At 42.9% G+C, this 24,025-nt stretch overlaps 1 protein-coding gene and 1 non-coding gene across 2 annotated transcripts in view; one reads left to right on the forward strand and one right to left on the reverse strand.

Annotated features, from left to right (window-relative positions):
- Nucleotides 1-22,090, forward strand: part of LOC124788955 — a 107,454-nt gene extending 85,364 nt beyond the window's left edge. The window contains exon 2 of the mRNA XM_047256243.1: nucleotides 21,773-22,090. Within this exon, the coding sequence (XP_047112199.1) occupies nucleotides 21,773-22,090 (318 nt within the window). The remainder of the gene's footprint in view (nucleotides 1-21,772) is intronic.
- Trnas-uga lies at nucleotides 18,975-19,049 on the reverse strand. The gene has a single exon. It is a non-coding gene; the product is annotated as a tRNA-Ser (tRNA).
- Nucleotides 22,091-24,025: the final 1,935 nt, after the last annotated feature.

The following is a 24,025-nucleotide window of genomic DNA, read 5'->3' on the forward strand; positions in this document are numbered from 1 at the left end:
CATATCATTGATATCGTTTCACCTTTAATTTTAATTACACTCCTGTGCCCTTCTTTTATTTCCATCATTGCTTCTGTGATACACAGATTGAACAGTAGTGGCGGAAGACTACATCTCTGTCTTATACCCGTTTTAATCCGAGTACTTCGTTTTCGGTCCTCCACTATTATGCCCGCCTGGCTCTTGTACATACTGTATACTACCCGTATCTCCCTACAGCTTACCCCTGTTTTTCTCGTAATATCGAACATCTTGCAACATTGTATCCTGCCCAACACTTTTTTCAGGTCAGCCAAATACTACGTACGTGTCTTGATTTTTTAAAGTCTTGCTTCCATTATCAACCGCAACATCAGAATTGCCTCTCTGGTGCCTTTATCTCTCCTAAATCCAAACTGATCGTCATCAAACGTGTCCTCAATTTTCTTTTCCATTCTTCTGTATATTCTTGTTGTCAGAAACTTGGATGCATGAGCTGTAAAGCTGACTACGCGATAATTCTCTCACTTGCCAGCTTTTGCAGTGAATGGTTCAAATGGCTCTGAGCGCTATGGGACTTAACATCTTAGGTCATCAGTCCCCTGGAACTTAGAACTACTTAAACCAAACTAACCTAAGGACATCACACACATCCATGCCCGAGGCAGGATTCGAACCTGCGACCGTAGCGGTCACGCGGCTCCAGATTGTAGCGCGTAGACCCGCACGGCCATTCCGGCCGGCCAGCTTTTGCAGTCTTCAGAATCGTGTGGATGATATTTTTCCGAAAGTCGGATGGTACGTCGCCAGACTCTTACATACTACACACCAACGTGAACAGTTGTTTTGTTGCCGCCTATCCCAATGATTTTAGAAATTATGATGGCACGTCATCTATCCCTCCAGCCTTATTTCATCGTAATTCCTTCGAAGTTCTTTTAAATTCTGATCGTAGTAGTGGATCCCTTATGTAATCTATATCGACTCCTTTTCCTTCTTCTATCACATCAGACAAATCTTCGCCCTCATAAAGGCCTTCCATGCACTCTTTCCACCTGTCCACTCTCTCCTCCGCATTTGACAGTGTAATTCCCGTTGCGCTCTTAATGTTAGCAACCCTCCTCTTATGTCACCGAATGTTGTTTCGACTTTCCTATATGCAGAGTCAGTCCTTCCGACAATTCGTCTCTGTTTCGATTTCTTCACAGTTTTCATGCAGCCGTTTCGTCCTAGTTTCCCTGCACTTCCTGTTTATTTCATTTCTCAGCGACTTTTATTTCTGTATTCCTGAATTTCCTCGAACGTTTTTGCATTTCCTCCGTTCATTGATCAAGGTCTTTCTTCTGTTACCCACGTTTGTTCGCAGTATCTACTTTGTACCTATGTTTTTCTTTCCATCTTCTTTGATTGCCCTTTCTAGAGATGTCCATTCCTCCTCAAATGTACTACCTACTGAGCTATTCCTTATTGCTGTATCTATAGCCTTAGAGAACTTCAAGCGTGTTTCGTCATTCCTTAGTAATTCTGTTTCCGACTTCTTTGCTTATTGATTCTCCCTGGCTAATCTCTTGAACTTTAGCCTATCATTCATCACCACTGCATTGTGATCTGAGCCTATATCAGCTCATAGGTGCGCCTTACAATCAAATCTATTTCGGAATCTCTGTCTGAACATGATGTAATCTAACTCGAATCTGCCCGTATCACTCGGTCTTTTCCAAGTATACCTCCTCCTCTTGCGATTCTTGAAAAGAGTATTCCCTATTACTAGTTGAAATTTAATACAGAACTCAATTAGTCTTTCTTATCTCTTTACTCCTAGTCCTAAGCCCATGTTCTCCTGTAACCATCTACATCTACATCCTTACTCCACAAACCACCCGACGGTGTGTGGCGGAGGGTACTTTGAGTACCTCTATCGGTTCTCCCTTCTATTCCAGGCTTATATTGTTCGTGGAAAAAAAGATTGTCGGTATGCCTCTGTGTGGCTCTAGTCTCTCTGATTTTATCCTCACGGTCTCTTCGCGAGATATACGTAGGAGGGAGCAATACACTGCTTGACTTCTCGGTGAAGGTATGTTCTCGAAACTTCAACAAAATCCCGCACCGAACTACTGAGCGTCTCTCTTGCAAAGTCTTCCACTGGAGTTTATCTATCATATCAGTAACGCTTTCGCGATTACTAAATGATCCTGTAACGAAACGTGTTGCTCTCCGTTGGATCTTCTCTATCTCTTCTATCAACCTTATCTGGTACGGATCCCACACTGCTGAGCAATATTCAAGCAATGGGCGAACAAGTGTACTGTAACCTACTTCCTTTGTTTTCGGATTGCATTTCCTTAAGATTATTTCAATTAATCTGTCTGGCATCTGATTTACCGACGATCAACTTTATATGATCATTCCACTTTAAATCACTCCTAATGCCTACTCCCGGATAATTTATGGAATTAACTGCTTTCAGTTGCTGACCTGCTATATTGTAGCTAAATGATAAAGGATCTTTCCTTCTATGTATTCGCAGCACATTACACTTGTCTATATTGAGACTCAATTGCCATTCCCTGCACCATGCGTCAATTCGCTGCAGATCCTCCTGCATTTCAGTACAATTTTCCATTGTTACAACCTCTCGATGTACCACAGCATCATCCGCTAAAAGCCTCAGTGAACCTCCGATGCTATCCACAAGATCATTTATGTATATTGTGAATAGCAACGGTCCTACGACACTCCCCTGCGGCACACCTGAAATCACTCTTACTTCGGAAGACTTCTCTCCATTGAGAATGACAAGCTGCGTGCTGTTATCTAGGAACTCTTCAATCCAATCACACAATAGGTCTGATAGTCCATATGCTCTTACTTGGTTCATTAAACGACTGTGGGGAACTGTATCAAACGCCTTGCGGAAGTCAAGGAACACGGCATCTACCTGGGAACCTGTGTCTATGGCAGTCTGAGTCTCGTGGACGAATAGCGCGAGCTGGGTTTCACACGATCTTCTTTTTCGAAACCCATGCTGATTCCTACAGAGTAGATTTCTAGTCTCCAGAAAAATCATTATACTCGAACATAATACGTGTTCCAAAATTCTACAACTGATCAACGTTAGAGATATAGGTCCATAGTTCTGCACATCTGTTCGACGTCACTTCTTAAAAATGGGGATGACCTGTGCCCTTTTCCAATCCTTTGGAACGCTACGCTCTTCTAGAGACCTACGGTACACCGCTGCAAGAGGGGGGGCAAGTTCCTTCGCGTACTCTGTGTAAAATCGAACTGGTATCCCATCAGGTCTAGCGGCCTTTCCTCTTTTGAGCGATTTTAATTGTTTCTCTATCCCTCGGTCGTCTATTTCGATATCTACCATTTTGTCACCTACGCGACGATCTAGAGAAGGAACTACAGTGCAGTCTTCCTCTGTAAAACAGCTTTGGAAAAAGACATTTAGTATTTCGGCCTTTAGTCTGTCATCCTCTGTCTCAGTACCATTTTCATCACAGAGTGTCTGGACATTTTGTTTTGATCCACCTACCGCTTTGACATAAGACCAAAATTTCTTAGGATTTTCTGTCAAGTCAGTACACAGAACTTTACTTTCGAATTCATTGAACGCCTCTCGCATAGCCCTCCTCACACTACATTTCGCTTCGCGTAATTTTTGTTTGTCTGCAAGGCTTTGGCTGGGCTTATGTTTGCTGTGAAGTTCCCTCTGCTTTCTTAGCAGTTTTCTAACTTGGTTGTTGTACCACGGTGGCTCTTTTCCATCTCTTACGATCTTGCTTGGCACATACACATCTATTGCATATTGTACGATGGTTTTGAACTTTGTCCACTGATCCTCAATACTATCTGTATTTGAGACAAAACTTTTGTGTTGAGCCGTCAAGTACACTGAAATCTGCTTTTTGTCACTTTTGCTAAACAGAAAAATCTTCCTAAATTTTTTAATATTTCTATTTACTGCTGAAACCATCGTTGCAGTAACCGTTTTATGATCGCTGATACCCTGTTCCGCGTTAACTGTTTCAAATAGTTCTTCTAGTCCTTATGTTACTTCTGCATTCCTATCTTCCATGGCACTTTGATTTTCAACTCACTTTATGTTCTGTTTTACCCATTCAATATCCTCATATACTTTCTCTCTCTCTTCATCTTCAGCTTAAGCTTGAGACTTCTCCATGGGCATGTATACCAGAAATATCGTTGTCAGTTTTGGTTTGCTGTCGATTATGACAAGAACAACCCTATAGCTGAACTGCTCACTGTAAGACACTCTTTGCCCTATCTTCCTAATCATAATGAATCCTATTCCACTTATATCATTTTCTATTGCTCTTGATGTTGCCCTATACTCATCTGACTAGAAATCCTTATTATCTTTCCATTTCACTTCACTAATCCCTAGTAAGTCTAGCTAGAGAATTTGCATTTCCCTTTCCAGATTTTCTAGGTTTCCTACCACGTTCATGCTTCCGACATTCCACACCCCGGCACGTACAACGTTATCTTTTCGTTGGTTATTCAGTCTTTTTCTCATGGTCACCTCTACCTTGGCTGTCCTCTCCCGGAGATCCGAATGGGGGACTATTCAGGAATCTTTTGCCAATGGAGAGATCCTCATGACACTTTTTCAATTACGGGCCATGTGTGCTACGGATATACGTTCCGTGTCTTTAATGCAGTGGTTTCTATTCCCTTTTGCATCCCCATGCCATTGATCATTGCTGATTCTTCCGCCTTAAGAGGTACTTTCCCACCCCAAGGACAAGAGAGTGCCCTACATCTCTGTCCGCTCTTCCGCCCTCCTTGACAAGGCCGTTGGGAGAATGAGAGTGACTTCCTATGCCGGAAGTCTTCCGCCACTAGTGCTTATTATTGATCAAAATTTAAGGGGGGCGGTTTTCGAACCGGTGACCGAGGACGTTTTGGTTACTAATCAAAGACGCCACCCCTCCCCCCTTTTTTTAAAATCTCACTTTGTTCGTTATTGGTCGTTGAATTTGTTCGGGGCGGACGTCCCATCGCAGTTGTTCAAGTTAATCGTTGATCCATTCACTCAGTTTTTATACTGCAGGAGGCAGCTATCCCTCTGACCAAACACGCTTAGCTACAGTGCCGGCTAACCCTAGAACGCGCGGTGTTTTGCGTAACGATATTACAGGAAGGAAATTAGACTTACAGGAAGGATTGGAAATCGTTAAACACACACTCAGTAACTATGGTCACACATATCGTGTTACTTGATATGAGCTTCTTTGCTCTGAAACTGATTGTAGCCGTTATGTGATTTTGCTGGTAGGTATTCTTTGTTTGTTATATTTTCATCCACGGGTTCTGTACATTCTTTTCAGCATGGTAATTCTTTTTAACTATGATTTAAAAAAGATTCCACAATAGGTCCATGTACTTTCGGAGAAGACAATTTTACAATTATTACAACCATAGCGAAGGGCTGTTAATAAACCTTTACACCTGATACTGGATGACTGATTTTCTCACCTCATTAATTCAGATTCACTGTTGCTGAACAGCGATTATGCTCAAAATTTAAAAAAGAAAAAAAAATTAGAACGCGATGTGTTGTTTTCGCCACAGGTAAATCGTGCTCGTTCAACTTAAGGAGATCATAAGATTCGATGCCACTTTCTTTCAGCTCATAACTGATTTGTCGACTGCAGCTGCTTTGCAATGTGTTCAGTAGATGGTCAGTAGATGACCAGGTCGTCATCTTGTATTATTCATTTTGCGTCAGTCGGCAAAGTTAAACTTCTTTGGATTGTGGAGAAGTATTAGCAATAACTTGAGTGAATAGTGGCTGTGAAACACATAATGTATGAGATAGTTATGTAACAAAGAATAATCTAATAACTAACCTATTATTTCAAGACAGTTTATCTTCAATGCCTTAAAAATTGTAGCATGATAGGCAGTGTACACTACAATTACTTAACTACACTGTGCGAGGTTTTAGTGTCCAACCTATTAAAGAGATAGTAGCACCTGTACGGCAGTGCTACCAATAACTGTGAACTTAAAAGAACTGATTGATCATCTCGCCTCCTCGTTAACTCATCTCTGTCTCCTACTATCGTTTTCTCAAATATAATCCTGAGTAAACGTCACCAACCCACATTCTTCAAATATGCTGCTTTTTGCTGCTATTTGTCCATCAGCTGTAAATATGATCCGACAGACTGTGTGGAAAACAAAAATTTTAATCGAATTTTAGTTCTTCATTTGAAGTAACTAAACTTTCTTGGGAACTGTGGTTGGGCCTGGGCGCCTCGTGCTGGACGCCAACCGGATACCAACACCAAACCATTCCTGTTAGGTGAAGTAGTGCAAATCCCATTCTCACAGTCGGCAGTACTCATGAGGTGATGTTTTGGCTCGGCGTCGCTGACGAGGTGCTTCCAGAACAGCGTTGGTAGAAGCAGCTCACCGATCAAGGGTTGGAACTGTCACGTGAGGCCAGGGCACGGACTGGGAGGCTGTGCAGCCTGGAGCTCTGCCTCTCTTCCCAGCCAGCCCTCGACACGAACAGACGTTCCTTTCCTGTCCTCTTGCACGCAATGACGACTCAGTCTGTTGCTGGTTTCTCAAGGCACTAATGTTTCCATTAAACAATGGAAATAATGCTGGACGGTCTGCGAGTTTTACAGCATGAATAACACGTCGCCATTTAAATAATCCTCTTAACCGGATGCCCACTAGACCCTAACCGCCTTTCCATCAGCCAGCTTGTACAACTGATTTCAGAATTTGGGACAGTATGCACCGGTTGATGCTGTATCCAGTTTATTTATCTTTTGCGGATGGTTGCCGCATAGAAAATCCTCGCGCGAGAACTATAGTCTGTACGTCGTTTTAGACTGTAAGTACGACTGGCTGTGTAGACAATGTGACGAGTAAGAGCTCGACTTCGTGATGAAGTGTTTCCCCTTCTTTCGTTGGCGTTTGCGCCTGTGTGCACCACAGTGCGTGAGTATGCGCATGGGTTGCAACGTCACCGGCGCTAAGAAGCATTCGAGTGCAGTTGGGATTTTATGCCTGTTCGGTAGTGACGATATGGTCGCGCGACTTTCCCGAGCCGCAGAGTCGCGTTCTTCATTTAGCAAGCAGTTCCCGTAAGTCCTAAACACTGGGCGATTCGTCGCGCGACCAACCTGTGCGCCCGCCGATCCCCGCGACAGGTCGCGCCTGTTCGGCCATGTTTCTTTTTATTTATTTATTTCGTATGGCTTTAAACACAGCTTCAGATTACATCGACAATACAGCATTAGATTACATCTGGTACATTTTGTGATAAAATATATATATACAGTACATACTGATTATAAGATAAAGTACTGATAAAACAAATGTGACAATATCAAGTCACATAGAATAAAATAATAAGTCCTGTATACTTCCATATGGTGAGCATGTACTTTGCCTTACTGTACTGCTCAAGGATGGATCTCCAGTCCTTTCAGCCAGGCGGTAACTTCTCCCTTAAGCAATTGAAGGTGCCTTTGAATTTCCTTAAAGAGCATTCAGTGGGGATGTGCTGTGGTGTCTGTTTTATGTGTCCGCAGTCACAGTCAGGTCTATCAACCACGCCCCATTTATGTTTCCAGTAGTGACAATTTCCATAGCCTGTTCGGAACCGGTTGAGTGATCTCCTTGGTAGCTCAAATCCGGCAGGGCGTATGCTCGGATCATTGATTAGATTATTTGAGTCTGAGTTGGAGGAAGACCATTCTCGGCGCCAAGCATCATCAATGTTAAAATTGTCTTTTACTAAACCCTCTCTAACCTTCCATGATGGTTTACGAGGCTTTAGTCAAGATTGGGAGATGAGGTCTTGATGGTTAGAAAGTTGACGGTTGTCTAGGCATTTTTGCCACTCTTTTCTCCGTGCTAGCTGTCTTTGTAAGTGTGGAAGATGGATGTTGGAAAAAACAGGGAGCCACTGGGTTGGTGTTGACTTGATAGTTCCCGTTATCAGCCTCATAGTATTATTGAGTTTAGTATCTACTGCTCTTGTATGGGCGCTATTTAACCACCTAGAGCTGCAGTATTCTGCTGCTGAATAGACAAGAACAAGGGCCGTTGTCGTGAGGGTTATCGCATTCGTTCCCCAGCCATTTCCTGTCAGTTTTTGGATTATGTTATTTCTAGTTTTTAATTGGGGAAAGCCTTGGTCGCAATTTAATTTATTGACGCCTTTCAGTACATTGTCATCACAATCATCATCATTATCATCACATGCACAATGATTACCAATTGAATCAACATTTGGAATGAAACACAAGAATGAGCTACACATCAGTAGGCACATAAGGTATTGAAAACAGCTTATTCATTGTGTACGAAGCCTCCTACCAACCTGAATGTTCGTAGGAGGCAGTGGTGGTTGAGGAAAACAACTGACATCTCAAAACGGCCCTGGCAACTGATAGAGTGCATAAATGACTATCGAGAAATGTAACCAATAGAAGATCATATATTGAGCATTCATGATGAGCTTTACAATTTGAAAACCACGAAAGGACCATGCAGGCATAATACTTTTAAAAAATGTGATTCAGAGAGTAACAGTAAGTAATGTAACAAAATACACAGTTTTCAAGTGGAGTGTTAGCTGCTACAATAAATAAACATGGAACAGCGAAAGTCATATCATTTCCGTAGTTTATGTCTTGCATGTCGTTATAATTTACGTGTTATTGATATCTGCTCTATGTTTAGTAACTGTGTAGCATGCAATTTTTTAAAAAAAAATGCTATGCTTGCAGGGTTTCCCCGTGGTTTTCAAATCTTGTAGTACTTAAACGATATTGAATGTATGATATCCATTTATCAATAGTCATTGCTGCGCTGTAGTAGGGGCTAACACCGTCTGATGATTGGAGTTTTCCTCACCACTGATGGTCTCCATGTACGCCCAGTTCGGCACTACGCTTCCTACATGTACGAGCTGTTTTCGATACCTTTTGTGTCAACTGCTATGTGGCCGTGTGGTTCGTCCTTGTAGTTCTTTGTACTGATGCAACAGCCACCACTGTGCATATAGTAGTTCTGTAACATTTCACTTTGCAGTTCTTCCTTTTAGGTTTTATGCCGCTATGTTTTGATGGTGTATCAAAACGCGTCAATAAATTAAATTGCTAACAAGACTAACCACAATTCATTAATTGGCAATTTCATTTCCCTTGTCCTCCAACACACAACGTTCTTGAACAGCTGTGTTCAAAATTTCAGACTTTGCAAATTGAAAAATTGAATCACAAACCCCAACCGCGTCGACTTCGCGCCGAAATATCGAACCAACTGATCGATTCCTCTACGCCGCACAGCGCGTGCTCGATGCGCGGTGCGTGTGCACGGACGCAGAACAATTCAGCCGCTGGCCACTGTTCGATATTTTCAAGCGGTCGCCGTGCCTCGTTCGCAACAGTTCGCTCTCGTAGGACGCCACCTAAAAGGAGCTTAAGTTACGTTTAAGCCTGTGCGCCTTGCGGCTAGTCGCCGTGCGTCTGTGCTTGCTCCACACTCAAGTAGAGGCACGTGCCTCTCTTACTGGTATATAGGGACACTCCTGCGTCCCCGTGCTCACCATTCAGAGGCACGCGCGACTTTCTACAGGTGCATTTACCTCCTTGCCTCTTCGTGCAGTATTTGTGGTTTTATACTGAATGACGCACGGTATTACCCTCAAACCCCTTCAAATCAGGTCTATTGATGCGCCAGGCTTTATACTGCAAGCTAGATAGGAGTGAGATACTTAGTTACATTACTTGACACATTTTCAAAATACATCATTCTTTATGCTACCAAAAAGGATACTACCACACTCGTTACATAGAGAACTGCTGGTGATTAAATACCAAAGATTCAGAAAACAAATACTGTCCTTTCAGATAATACTTCCAACTTTAACAGCACTAAGCGGAACTTATTGCTTAAAGAATAATGAATCAGACGTATTTTAATATCAACTTTAACCCGGAATCGAACACAGTTGCAAAGTATTCTGGGAATTCAATAGGTTTATTCATACATATTTTGTGAATCAACAAATAAAGTGGGTGGAGTATGCCCTTCGAGCAAATAATAAATAGCCTTCCACACATTTCTACGCCATACACTCCTGCTGAACTTCTGCGTAAAGTTAAAGAATCTAATGAATGGAGAAACTCACTTCCTAGTATTTCAAGGACTCAGGACTCTTTGGAAAAAAAAAGTCACACAGTCCTTTACAATAAAAAATCTAACAAAACAACAAGAATTTAAACGGATGGAAAGGTACTTTTAAGGAGAAATCACAAATCTCAGTTACTATTTTTTGGTCCATTTATGGCAGTTAAAGTACCTGATTAAGGGAGTTATCTACTGGGTTATCTAGAATGAAATGAATACAGAGGACTGTATACACATCAGGGTTTGAAAGAAAAGTAATATATATATATATATATATATATATATATATATATATATATTGAAAACAGCTTATTCATTGTGTACGAAGCCTCCTACCAACCTGAATATATATATATATATATATATATATATATATATATATATATATTAATAATGAATACTTTTTTGCACAATTACTGTCCAGTTATCACTTACATAAGTAAGTTTTTTTAATTTTGTACATATTCACTTATGTTTGTGATATTTGTACAAAGATTCCACTGTATAAGTTCCTGAAGGCAAAGTCAGTATGCAAATAGTTTAATGTAATAAGTTTATGTGTGTGTAAAGGTGTTGTTTATGTAACTGTAAATGAAAATCAAGCATAATGACAAACACAGATCATATGTTTTGCAAATTGGACCTGAGGTCCTCATAGAGGTATCGACCATAATAAAAGGAACTATGAAAATGAATTTAAAGATGGTGGTAGGTCCCATAAGTAATACAGATCCAGATGGTATTGAATCCTTTATTACACTCATGACATGTTTTGGGCATAGATCAGCATCAGATGACCTGGCGACATACAGTAAAGAAATGTGGAAATAATGATATACAGTACAGTGCAATCAAATAAATGAGATTATATATAGATCAGATGAAATTAATTGAATACACTTGTAAACAACATAAGTACATACCATTTAGATCATTAAAAGCACTGAGAAGTACATTGAACAATGTAAGTACAAAGGTCAAGCAAAACAAGTGTTTCATGCACAAGGAGGAGACCTAACCAGCAGCTGACTACAGTAAGTGTTGATAAAATGCTAATGGAACCATAACACAAACTATTATCGGTGGATGGCAGCACTTCTGATGATATGTGAAACAGAAATATTAAAATAAATTAATAAAAGTTCAATCAGCACTAATGTGCATGAAAGTCAGTTGTAAAATACAGTATAATAGTACATCACATTCCATTTACAACAATGTCATATAGAACCACATTATATAATTTGTTCGTAATTTCAGTAGAGGGCAGCAGATTCGATGCAAAGATGATTAAAATAATTATTTTTAAGTAAGGTAAAGTTAATTCATTTATTTCGTTTTTACTAGCACAGCTGTGCAAGAAAGCCAACAGTTACATAGAATGCAATAGTTCAGATTTCCTAGAACAATCATATTATATGCCATCTTTATTTTTGTAGTAAAACTTATGAAAGACTGTTCACAAATAAAATTAGTTATATATATATATATATATATATATATATATGTGTGTGTGTGTGTGTGTGTGTGTGTGTGTGTGTGTGTGTGTGTGTGTGTGTTTGTGTGTGATTACCATGGGGCTATGTTTCAACTTTGTTGTTAGGTAAACCTGTTTTTCTCTCTCTCTCTTTCTACATATATATATCGTTAATGAATCTATTTGCAAAGTATATTATAAAGTTGTCTGTGTACTAACGAAATTCTATTAGAGGATGGAGTAAAGTAAGTTATGCATAAGACATCATGAATAAGACTGTACAATTGTTTCATGTAGCCCTATTAGATGAGCTTCTCCTTGGGATATAACTATCCTGTTTCGATGCTTTAACTGTCTACCAAAGAACTGGCTTACTCATCAGAGTTCATTCCTGCCTACCAAGGGTCCAGGTTTCCATCATGAATACCATCTTCCTAACAGGTTCCAGATCACTGCACCACACCAGCAAAACAGCGTCTGCAGTCATCAAACATCAGATCCTTGTAATCCATCCAGTTAATCCTCACCACTTAACCATAAACTTGTGTTCCATAACAAATAGTTACAATCTATAAAATATATGCAACAAATAAACTCTTCGCTGCTGAAGCATAAAATGATCATAGAAATTCGGCCAATACTGACATATTTCTGTATTTACAACATAACAGTTCTTATACAAACGTATTTAAATTCCGTGAATTGTGATATAAAAAATAATCACATGATCTTACCAATGAACATATGTAAGATCCTAGACAATCAACAAAATTTGAACTACCTTGTTATGTGTGTTGATGCTACCATCATACATAAAACGATAAACAGAGAAAACAAAGTCTGGAGGCCCTGTCTTGGTTTTGAGCTTGGCTTTTCCCTATGCCTACAGGGAGGGGGGGGGGCAAAAATTAATTCCTGAGCGTTGCAGCAGCTATCCAGACTTTACTGACGCTGTCCAAAGCTAGCTGTCATATGTAAAATGTTTGTTACTTGGTTTTAAAATAAAACCTTACAGCCAAGCTTATATAATCCGAAAGTACTTTGACGAAGTTATCCAGCATACAGCAATCCGTGTAAATCGTCACTGACATTCAAGTAAAACTAATTATTTATGATGTATTGTCCATATTTACAACAAATAAACTGAATGTTGTAAGTGAGAGTATAGGACGGATGCTATGTACAACACTCAAGGTGGCAATAAGGAATTATTTGATGTGTAATTACCCCTTACAACGAACAAATACGTAAATTCAGAACGAATACCATATGTATCATACTCATTATGAATTACTATTTAATCATTAATAAATTACCCTTGCGTTTTTAATGTCTTATTACCGATGAAAAACAAGTGGAACAATGATACAATAGAAATAAGTTTTCAGTGAAATTAGACCTACGATATTCGGAGATGCTCCGAGATAGTTTCCTGATTGCACTTCTTCTCTTTATGGATGCCGACTAGAATAGACTAAGTGCCATGTGTACTGTCATTATCTGAAATAATAACCACTTTACGAATTGAACTGCTTTTACTTTGATCTTAATTAAATCAATAATACTTTCCTTTCAAGAGGAATATCAGATCATTATATTTTTTGGCCGTTTAAGCAGAGTTGAAGTTGGTTTGTTTGAAGTATTGTAATGTTTAAACTGAACCTGCATTTTCTAACTTAGTCCAATAGCCATGTTTTTAAAGTATTCTTACATAAGCATTGTATTTATTAACAAATGTGGTCAAGTGTCACCAAGCGTATTGCCAGCCAACCTTGCTCTTTGGCCTGGACTACATATGAAACTTTACTGAAGGAGAGTAGTTTAACAGGAAATATCAAAACCTGAAGCTCAGATTTAAATCGTTTCATTATCCTGTTAGAATGAAGAAATCCGCCCCTATAATTCCTGGGGTGCTTCATTTCGATAATTATTTTGAATTGCATAAATAGATTCCAAGGTAATCAAACCACGAAAGGAACGACTCAGCGCTAGAGCCGCTATGTGATTTTGGTGAAAAGGGGGACAGAGTGATGGTGAGAAATATAGATCGAACTGTTTCCTTTGTGCACAGAGGGCACAATCCCTTAGAACGCAAATGTCTTTGCAAACTGTTCCTGTGGTTTCAAAGCTGTTTCAAATCATTACACAAGATATCGTAGGCACATTTCCGCAAATTACACAAGAAAATAAATATATCCAATCAGTCATTTTTACAGATATTTAATCTGCTGCCACTAGCTGACATAACCGCAGAAGTAGCAGCTAGTGCGTTTGCAATAATTTAGTCTTGCCATTCGGAAGTTCTGATACTATTTCATCAGGGGGCTAATTTCATGTCCGTCTTGATTGTACAGTTGTGCAAGCTCTTGAAATTAAAAATGGAGGACAACATTTTTCTGTCATGAAGGAAATGGCCACCTCGAACGTGCCCATCGAATTGTGGGTCGGATTCTGTCTTATTATCTTCACATACCAAGCTGCCAGTGGAGAGCAGTTTTGAGGACGTCTACCAGGTTATCAGGAACTGGCATGTTGCCGAGAGATATTCTGTTGATCTTTCCTCTTATTGCCATTATGTAACGAAGGAATACGATCTTCACCGACAGAACAACAGGGAAGGGCTTCATGTAAATATCGTAAAAGAATACGCCGGTACCAGTGTGGTAAGGTAACGAATTCACTCAAAGTAATGTGAGGTTTTTTAATATGCATGTTTAATAGGTTTGATATACAGTGTTCCAACAGTGGTCTTAGGTGCAGTAAGATGCACGGGGTGGTGATCCTTGGCAATGAGTAAAGTAGGAGAAATCGGAAAAGGAATGTGCGATACAAACAATGGTCTGCCCACGCCCATCTGTGGCGTGCCTATACCATTTTCTTTGGCGTTTTCGTGTATTAACAGGGGAGTCGTTGAAAATCATTACTCAATTTTTTACTGCAAAATTCTCATACTTGTTTGTCTATCTCATTCATTAGCGAGTTGAGTAGAAGTACTAAACCAAGAAAGAAACTTTCTTTTTACTATTGATACCAAGAACAGTTCGCGTTTACTGAGAATTACACAGTACGAGTCAAAAGTGCAAGTTACTGTCAAGTTCCATACGGGGAAAATCTGAGAGAGTCAAAGTAAAACAGTTCACATTGCAAGTAGGGTTGCCAGTGTGTATCACCTACGGTTCCAGTAAAGTATCACTTAGGTTCTTTCGTTACTAGCCCGTTATTGTGTCAATGGAGAGACAATTGTACGGGAAAATGTAACTCTTTATTCCCGCAGTTATGCACTAATGTTTCGTTTCCGGATCAAGTACGGGTAACGCTCAACAGTTCTCCACAAATTTCGCCTTACGTAATCACAGACTGGGTAGTAGATTAATATCATATACGACGGATGATAATTTCATTGTGAATATTACCTGAAGATTCGTTAGAGTTCCGATACTCCATGTGCTTTAGGTGGTTGGTGGCGCTTGGGCTCTTTCAGTCTTACACAATTCTTCATGACTGACCAAGGCGGGCAGGAGCCACAACTTTCCAATACGGCCGGTACGTTAGCCGTGTGTAGTACCTTACTGACAAACATCATCGCAGCTATTCAGGTGTTAATTCGCTGTAACTGTTCTTGTTTACTATTCTGCCATAACTCACAAGTTTCTCTTGACCGCCCTCTCTACCTTCTCCCCCCCCCCCTCCCCCAACCCGTTTATCTTATGCAACCGTTTCACCACAAAGCAACATAAAATTCTTGTAAATGATACAGCAAAATGTGTACCTTCACTGAATTATCAGCAAAGCAATTACGTAAAACACTGTGCTCTTCGCCACAGATCGTGAAGACAAAGACTTGTTGCTTATATTCTTTTTTGCATACAAACATCAAATGTTACCTAGTGAATATGATTGCTCCTAAACAGTAATAGATCTACGTGTGAGATACCTTAGCTGCTGTTAAAGTATTTCAATGTAAGACGTTCAGTGTCTACACAAAGGCCGGCCGGAGTGGCCGAGCGGTTCTAGGCGCTACATTCTGGAACCGCACGACCGCTACGGCCGCAGTTTCGAATCCTGCCTTGGGCATGGATGTGTGTGATGTCCTTAGGTTAGTTAGGTTTAAGTAGTTCTAAGTTCTAGGGGACTGATGACCACAGCAGTTAAGTCCCATAGTGTTCAGAGCCATTTGAACCATTTTTTTTCTACACAAAGTTGTCACAGTTTCGAAACACTATTGTTTCATGAATTATTGTTATTAACTACCGTTCTAATGGAAAAACCCCGGGCACTTTTAACAGCTGTCGTTGATAAGTATCGCATAACGGTTTCTGAAGTCATCCTCGCATATTGCTGAACTTCCTGTACAGTCTTACCTACATGTTACTGTTACAACAAACTGTTGCATTAAATACTACAGCATTTGCTGTCGAATCTGACTAAGGGAACATTCTCAAGTGCCAATAAACGATCTTGATGAAACCTGGCGGGTGTGTAGAGAGGACAAATTAGTGCAACCTGTAGTTTTTTGTTTGTGCCCAATTTCACTTTTAAAGGATAAAACTCAGCACAAAAGTTAATTTGGTGTTTTAGGGTTCGAGGAAATATCTTTGGAACGATGATATCAAAAGAAAATGTTCTTCACATAATAGTTTATATGTAAATGATGCTCTTGAAAACTGTATAATCAACTTTAGTAATAATCTAAAATTTTTCTAAATACCCAATCACCATCAGTTAATTTTGAAACAAGAAAACTTTAGCTGCAACATAAGTTAAAGAAGCTTTCAAGCCACGTACATCTCTGTGTAACAAGCTGGTTTCTGAAATAACATTATTGAGAAATATGCAGTTCAAAGAGTGTGTGACATTACAGCCTTTATCACTGCGATTTTTAACATGTAAATTTTTTTTTCTGTATTCGCGTCAGTATAGTATGTGCGAACTTTTAACATATACCAATGAATGTTGTAGCCAGATATCTTTGCCGCGCTCCTGAAAAGCGCAGAATATCACGATAGCTATAAACTGTTATACGCTGCTATCGATCAGTAAAAAAAAAAAAAAAAAAAACGATGCACCTATGTTTCAAAATAACAATTGCCAATTTTTACTTCTGCAGGGAGCCGCGCCGCTCTCTAGCTGTTCTTCTGTGAATGTGTTGCGAGTCGGACGCAAAAGTATTGTGCTCCATACTGATATAATCATTTTATTGTAAATTTAAGAGTTTAAGTGATCAAAAATATATGTAGCCACAAACAAGCGAGGATGTGTATCATGAAAATTCGCTCCACCGCCACAATGGGTGGCCATGTTAATGTAAGTTTCCGTTTCATAATATAATACTTGAAGCCTTGAAGTTTATTTAGTTTCAAAGAAAATCTCTCAACCTTATTTTCATTGATTATACTTGTGATAATCTTTTCTGTTTAAAAGATTTATGCAGCTTATGATCCAGCGTGTGTTCTGTCGGAACAGGAGGCTGTCGTGACGACATCGTTATAGTATTTATTTCAAGTTCTTTCAGTTCCGTTTATAGGTTCGTACAAATCCAATTAGTTGGTCCCTTAGGTTTCTTTCATGTAACTTCTGTCTGTTTTCTCCGCGCGATCTTCCTCCGAAAAAAAATTTCTGTTCATTTTTTAGTAATTTTCGATATCGCGAATGAGGAAAGACAGCCGCCTCCTGCTCCGAACGGAACACCACGACTTTTCGAACGTCGGAGAGTACCGCACGAATTTTCCGCTAAAAGGTAATAGAATCACTTAAAGCTGGATCAATTACACATGTTGCTGCTGTTCTCCGACAAATCTGGTGTGATTAATAGTAATTTATTCTGTCACGACAAAAAGAACCAATTTTATTTTACCAAAGCAACAAAGCTTTCAATTAAATTACTAAAAAGAAAAAACATACCAGAAGTGTTCTGAATGTACCTAATTAAACTATCTAAATATTCATTACTATTTTAGTTATTTATATTACTTAGATTTGTTTTAAGTTTTAATTTACGTCTATGTTTTTTTTTTTTTTTGCTTTTTAATTAACTGTTTCACATAAGTGTATTTGCAAGTTGAAAATTACAAGTAACTCATTATTGTAATAGAGAATAACTACAATAATGATAATTTGCAACTAAATGCCATGCACATAAAATAACGAAATTTCTTCACGTAATATACACGACGGAGAAGACAATATAAAACAAAATTCAGCAAGATTTCAAATTCTCATAGGTGATCCTCTAAATATCCTGTTTTATATCAGGAATATTCCAGTACAATGGTAGGCCTTGGCAAAGAGAACTGATTATGTAGTAGGGACTGTAGCTTGATTGTATTGTTTATCGTGTAGAGATTGACATCATAATCATTCAACAGAACTAGATCTGAAAGACATGTCAAAAATATGAAACTTCCTGGCAGATTAAAACTGTGTGGCCGAGCGAGACTCGAACTCGGGACCTTTGCCTTTCGCGGGCAAGTGCTCTACCAACTGAGCTACCGAAGCACGACTCACGCCCGGTACTCACAGCTTTACTTCTGCCAGTACCTCGTCTCCTACCTTCCAAACTTTACAGAAGCTCTCCTGCGTACCTTGCAGAACTAGCACTCCTGAAAGAAAAGATATTGCGGAGACATGGCTTAGCCACAGCCTGGGGCATGTTTCCAGAATGAGATTTTCACTCTGCAGCGGAGTGTGCGCTGATATGAAACTTCCTGGCAGATTAAAACTTTGTGCCCGACCGAGACTCGAACTCGGGACCTTTGCCTTTCGCGGGCAAGTGCTCTACCAACTGAGCTACCGAAGCACGACTCACGGCCGGTACTCACAGCTTTACTTCTGCCAGTACCTCGTCTCCTACCTTCCAAACTTTACAGAAGCTCTCCTGCGTACCTTGCAGAACTAGCACTCCTGAAAGAAAGGATATTGCGGAGACATGGCTTAGCCACAGCCTGGGGGATGTTTCCAGAATGAGATTTTCACTCTGCAGCGGAGTGTGCACTGATATGAAATTTCGTGGCAGATTAAAACTGTGTGCCCGACCGAGACTCGAACTCGGGACCTTTGCCTTTCGCGGGCAAGTGCTCTACCAACTGAGCTACCGAAGCACGACTCACGCCCGGTACTCACAGCTTTACTTCTGCCAGTACCTCGTCTCCTACCTTCCAAACTTTACAGAAGCTCTCCTGCGTACCTTGCAGAACTAGCACTCCTGAAAGAAAGGATATTGCGGAGACATGGCTTAGCCACAGCCTGGGGGATGTTTCCAGAATGAGATTTTCACTCTGCAGCGGAGTGTGCACTGATATGAAATTTCGTGGCAGATTAAAACTGTGTGCCCGACCGAGACTCGAACTCGGGACCTTTGCCTTTCACGGGCAAGTGCTCTACCAACTGAGCTACCGAAGCACGACTCACGCCCGGTACTCACAGCTTTACTTCTGCCAGTACCTCGTCTCCTACCTTCCAAACTTTACAGAAGATCTCCTGCGTACCTTGCAGAACTAGCACTCCTGAAAGAAAGGATATTGCGGAGACATGGCTTAGCCACAGCCTGGGGGATGTTTCCAGAATGAGATTTTCACTCTGCAGCGGAGTGTGCGCTGATATGAAATTTCGTGGCAGATTAAAACTGTGTGCCCGACCGAGACTCGAACTCGGGACCTTTGCCTTTCGCGGGCAAGTGCTCTACCAACTGAGCTACCGAAGCACGACTCGCGCCCGGTACTCACAGCTTTACTTCTGCCAGTACCTCGTCTCCTACCTTCCAAACTTTACAGAAGCTCTCCTGCGTACCTTGCAGAACTAGCACTCCTGAAAGAAAGGATATTGCGGAGACATGGCTTAGCCACAGCCTGGGGGATGTTTCCAGAATGAGATTTTCACTCTGCAGCGGAGTGTGCGCTGATATGAAATTTCGTGGCAGATTAAAACTGTGTGCCCGACCGAGACTCGAACTCGGGACCTTTGCCTTTCGCGGGCAAGTGCTCTACCAACTGAGCTACAGAAGCACGACTCACGCCCGGTACTCACAGCTTTACTTCTGCCAGTACCTCGTCTCCTACCTTCCAAACTTTACATAAGCTCTCCTGCGTACCTTGCAGAACTAGCACTCCTGAAAGAAAGGATATTGCGGAGACATGGCTTAGCCACAGCCTGGGGGATGTTTCCAGAAAGAGATTTTCACTCTGCAGCGGAGTGTGCGCTGATATGAAATTTCGTGGCAGATTAAAACTGTGTGCCCGACCGAGACTCGAACTCGGGACCTTTGCCTTTCGCGGGCAAGTGCTCTACCAACTGAGCTACCGAAGCACGACTCACGCCCGGTACTCACAGCTTTACTTCTGTCAGTACCTCGTCTCCTACCTTCCAAACTTTACAGAAGCTCTCCTGCGTTCCTTGCAGAACTAGCACTCCTGAAAGAAAGGATATTGCGGAGACATGGCCTAGCCACAGCCTGGGGGATGTTTCCAGAATGAGATTTTCACTCTGCAGCGGAGTGTGCGCTGATATGAAATTTCGTGGCAGATTAAAACTGTGTGCCCGACCGAGACTCGAACTCGGGACCTTTGCCTTTCGCGGGCAAGTGCTCTACCAACTGAGCTACCGAAGCACGACTCACGCCCGGTACTCACAGCTTTACTTCTGCCAGTACCTCGTCTCCTACCTTCCAAACTTTACAGAAGCTCTCCTGCGTACCTTGCAGAACTAGCACTCCTGAAAGAAAGGATATTGCGGAGACATGGCTTAGCCACAGCCTGGGGGATGTTTCCAGAATGAGATTTTCACTCTGCAGCGGAGTGTGCGCTGATATGAAATTTCGTGGCAGATTAAAACTGTGTGCCCGACCGAGACTCGAACTCGGGACCTTTGCCTTTCGCGGGCAAGTGCTCTACCAACTGAGCTACCGAAGCACGACTCACGCCCGGTACTCACAGCTTTACTTCTGCCAGTACCTCGTCTCCTACCTTCCAAACTTTACAGAAGCTCTCCTGCGTACCTTGCAGAACTAGCACTCCTGAAAGAAAGGATATTGCGGGGACATGGCTTAGCCACAGCCTGGGGGATGTTTCCAGAATGAGATTTTCACTCTGCAGCGGAGTGTGCGCTGATATGAAATTTCGTGGCAGATTAAGACTGTGAGCCCGACCGAGACTCGAACTCGGGACCTTTGCCTTTCGCGGGCAAGTGCTCTACCAACTGAGCTACCGAAGCACGACTCACGCCCGGTACTCACAGCTGGAGGTAGAACGGTTTATACGCGATGAAGTTAAAATACCACCAACGGATCTAATTGGTATCCACTTGTCCATAGTTAGTAGTACCGTCTACGTCAAAATGATCAACGATGCGGCGTGCGACAAGGTGCTTCAAGAGGCAAAACGTGGACTGCGCTTCTGTCATTCCGACGGCAACGTCGGACCCGTTACCGTCGATCACGCAGGTCTCGGCACACGGACGATAAGGATCTTCGAACTGCCGTTCGAACTACCTGCAGACGTCGTCATCGAGGCGCTCCGTCCCTATGGCAACGTTCTGGAACATGTTGCCGAACGATGGGTCCAATTTCAGACCTATCCAGTTTTAAACGGTGTTAGACAGGTCCGCATCGAATTGCAGAAACACGTGCCTTCCTATCTACTTATCGGAGGCTGCCGTGCCATTATAATGTACGACGGCCAACCTCGGACCTGTTCCGGTTGCGGGAAAGAAGGTCACCTACGGTCTGAATGCATTCAACGACGTGTCGCGCAGCTCCCGTTGTCGGAAGCGTCCGTCACACCCACGATGACCGCCCTACCGGTCACTTACGCAGCGGCTCTTGCCACGTCTACAGTTTCGTCCAGTCCGTCGCCCGGTCCTTCCGATCGGCACGTCCCACCGTCCCAGTCACCAACGGACGGTACAGACGTCCCACCTGACAACCTTGCCGCCGAACAGGCTCCCGCACCGGATGCTGAGGAGACCAGTACATCTTCACAACACCTGTTTGACAATTTCATTGTACGCACCGACGCCTTCGAACCAGGTCGACGCTCCTCCTTGCCGTCGTCCGACACTGAGGAACACGTGCGCAAACAACGCTCGCCACGTAGGCGCAAACGCCGTCGCCGTTCACCCACGGGCTCTTAGAGCGTTGCCACCCGCGACGACGACGACGACACCCAAGCAGCCGACATTTCCACGCAGAGGTCGGCGGACAACTTTCACGATGAACAAGACGTTTCGCAGGACGGGACCACTATGGAGATCGCCACGCACAATGTAACAATCGGTGCGCCGGTTGAGACGCCTGTCTCCCCGCCGACAACTCCAGATCTCTCTCACCACGACGCAATTCCCATGGACATTGGACAGACCCACGGCACAGGAGCATGGGCCGACGACATTGAGGAAGGTACGCCCCCTCCTCCGGATGAGTTACCTCCGCCGGACGAGGCTACCTGTTAACATCAAAAGCGAGGCGTTGCAGCTGATGGGACGGGACTTCCTGTCGGTGCCCTCCTCTTACTTCCCTTGGTGATGGTAGATGCGCGTCCACCACCACTGAAACAAACATACCGGTTTGCCACACTGAACATCAACATGATCGGCACTGCACCCAAGCTGCAACTCCTATGTGACATGCTTCGGGCCTCTGACGTCGACGTCGCCCTTCTTCAGGAAGTACGCGTTGCCACACTACCACCAGTCTACGGCTACGACTCATACACGTCCACATGTGATCAATCAGGGCGCTGAGTGGCTTTCTACATACGCGAAGGAATCCCACTCACGGACACGACAATCCTTCCCTGTGGAAGAGGCATGGCTGTTACCATCTTCGACACGCGCGTCATCAATATCTACGCTCCGTCTGGCTCCACGAACCGTCGGCAGCGGTCCACTTTCTTCGGACATGACGTGGCGCCCCTGTTTTCTGGACGCTATGATCGCCTTGTCAAGGGAGGCGATTTCAACTGTGTCCTCCATCCGCAGGACCAAGTACCTGGTTATTCGCCATGCCCGGCGCTGCTCACCTTAATCGAAGATTTTCATCTAGTGGACGTTTGGGAGAAAATTCATGGCAATACCCCCGGTTTTACCCATTATACAGCACATTCTGCGAGCAGACTGGACCGGTTTTATGTCTCTGCTCACCTCGGCAATGAAGTCGCCCAAGCTGAACGATGGCCCCTTGCATTTTCGGACCATTGCGCCGTCATTTGCTCTCTGGCTCTGCCACCTCAGTCAGTGTGGCGCAGCAGAGGTTACTGGAAGCTTAATACCTCCCTCCTTAATGATCCACACTGCCGACAATGTATTGCCACTACATGGGCGTCTTGCGAAAGACGCCTTGCGCAGTACACATCCACGTTCCATTGGTGGCTCAAATGTGCCAAACCTGCGATCAGAAAGGCCTTCATACAATGTGGCAAGGAAGCAGCAGCATGGCATCGAGACACCACAAATTTTCACTACGCCGTCCTCCGTGAGCTCGATGCGCTCCCTCCATCACCTGCCACCCACAGGGAACGACAACGTACTAAAGCTCGTCTCCTCTCTCTTCAACGTGCACGACTGCATGGTGCCGTGGTGCGTTCCCGACGACAAGACCTCCTCCACGACGAAACCCCATCCACAATCCATGCTGCATCCGACCATAGTCGTCGACGTCGGCTTTTCGTCCCCAACATCACGACCTCCGATGGTGTTCACCACACAACACAGGCGGCGGTCGTGTCCGCCTTTGCTGAACATTATCGCCAATTTTATGATGACGAACCGATGGCGACGCCCATTCCTGATGATCTCCGTCCTTCCCCTGATCGGACTCTCACCGTAGCGGAGTCAACGTCCATGATGTCTGCAATCACCGCAGAAGAGGTGGTAGATGCGATCAACAAAGGGGCCAAGAACAAATCACCCGGACCAGATGGTCTCCCAGTGGAATTTTACCGGGCGTTCACCACGTTAATGCTTCCTCGCTGGACGGAAATGATTCAGGAACTCTTTACTCCGTCCTTCCCAATTCCACCTGAATTCGTCACTGGCATTCTTCTACCTGTGCCTAACCCGAAGGGAGGGTCTCATGTCTCTGCATATCGCCCCCTTACACTACTGAATGCAGACTATAAAATCTATGCACGCCTCTTAGCAGCGCGCATACGCTCCGTCTTACCTACGGTCCTTTCACCTGAGCAGACTGCACGTGGTTGTGGGGCCACCTTACAAACAGCCCTAGGAGAATGCCGTGACCTCATTGCACTGGCGTCGGTTTGTCGCCTTCGTGCAGCACTGGTATCCGTCGATTTCACGAGTGCCTTTGATCGCGTTCGACACCCATTCCTCCTCATGGTGGCGACACGTATGGGGTTCCCTTTGCTTTTTGTCGATGCCATTCGC

This window comes from Schistocerca piceifrons, chromosome 3 (genome assembly GCF_021461385.2).
Source record: "Schistocerca piceifrons isolate TAMUIC-IGC-003096 chromosome 3, iqSchPice1.1, whole genome shotgun sequence".
In the NCBI taxonomy this organism is placed as follows: Eukaryota; Metazoa; Arthropoda; class Insecta; order Orthoptera; family Acrididae; genus Schistocerca; species Schistocerca piceifrons.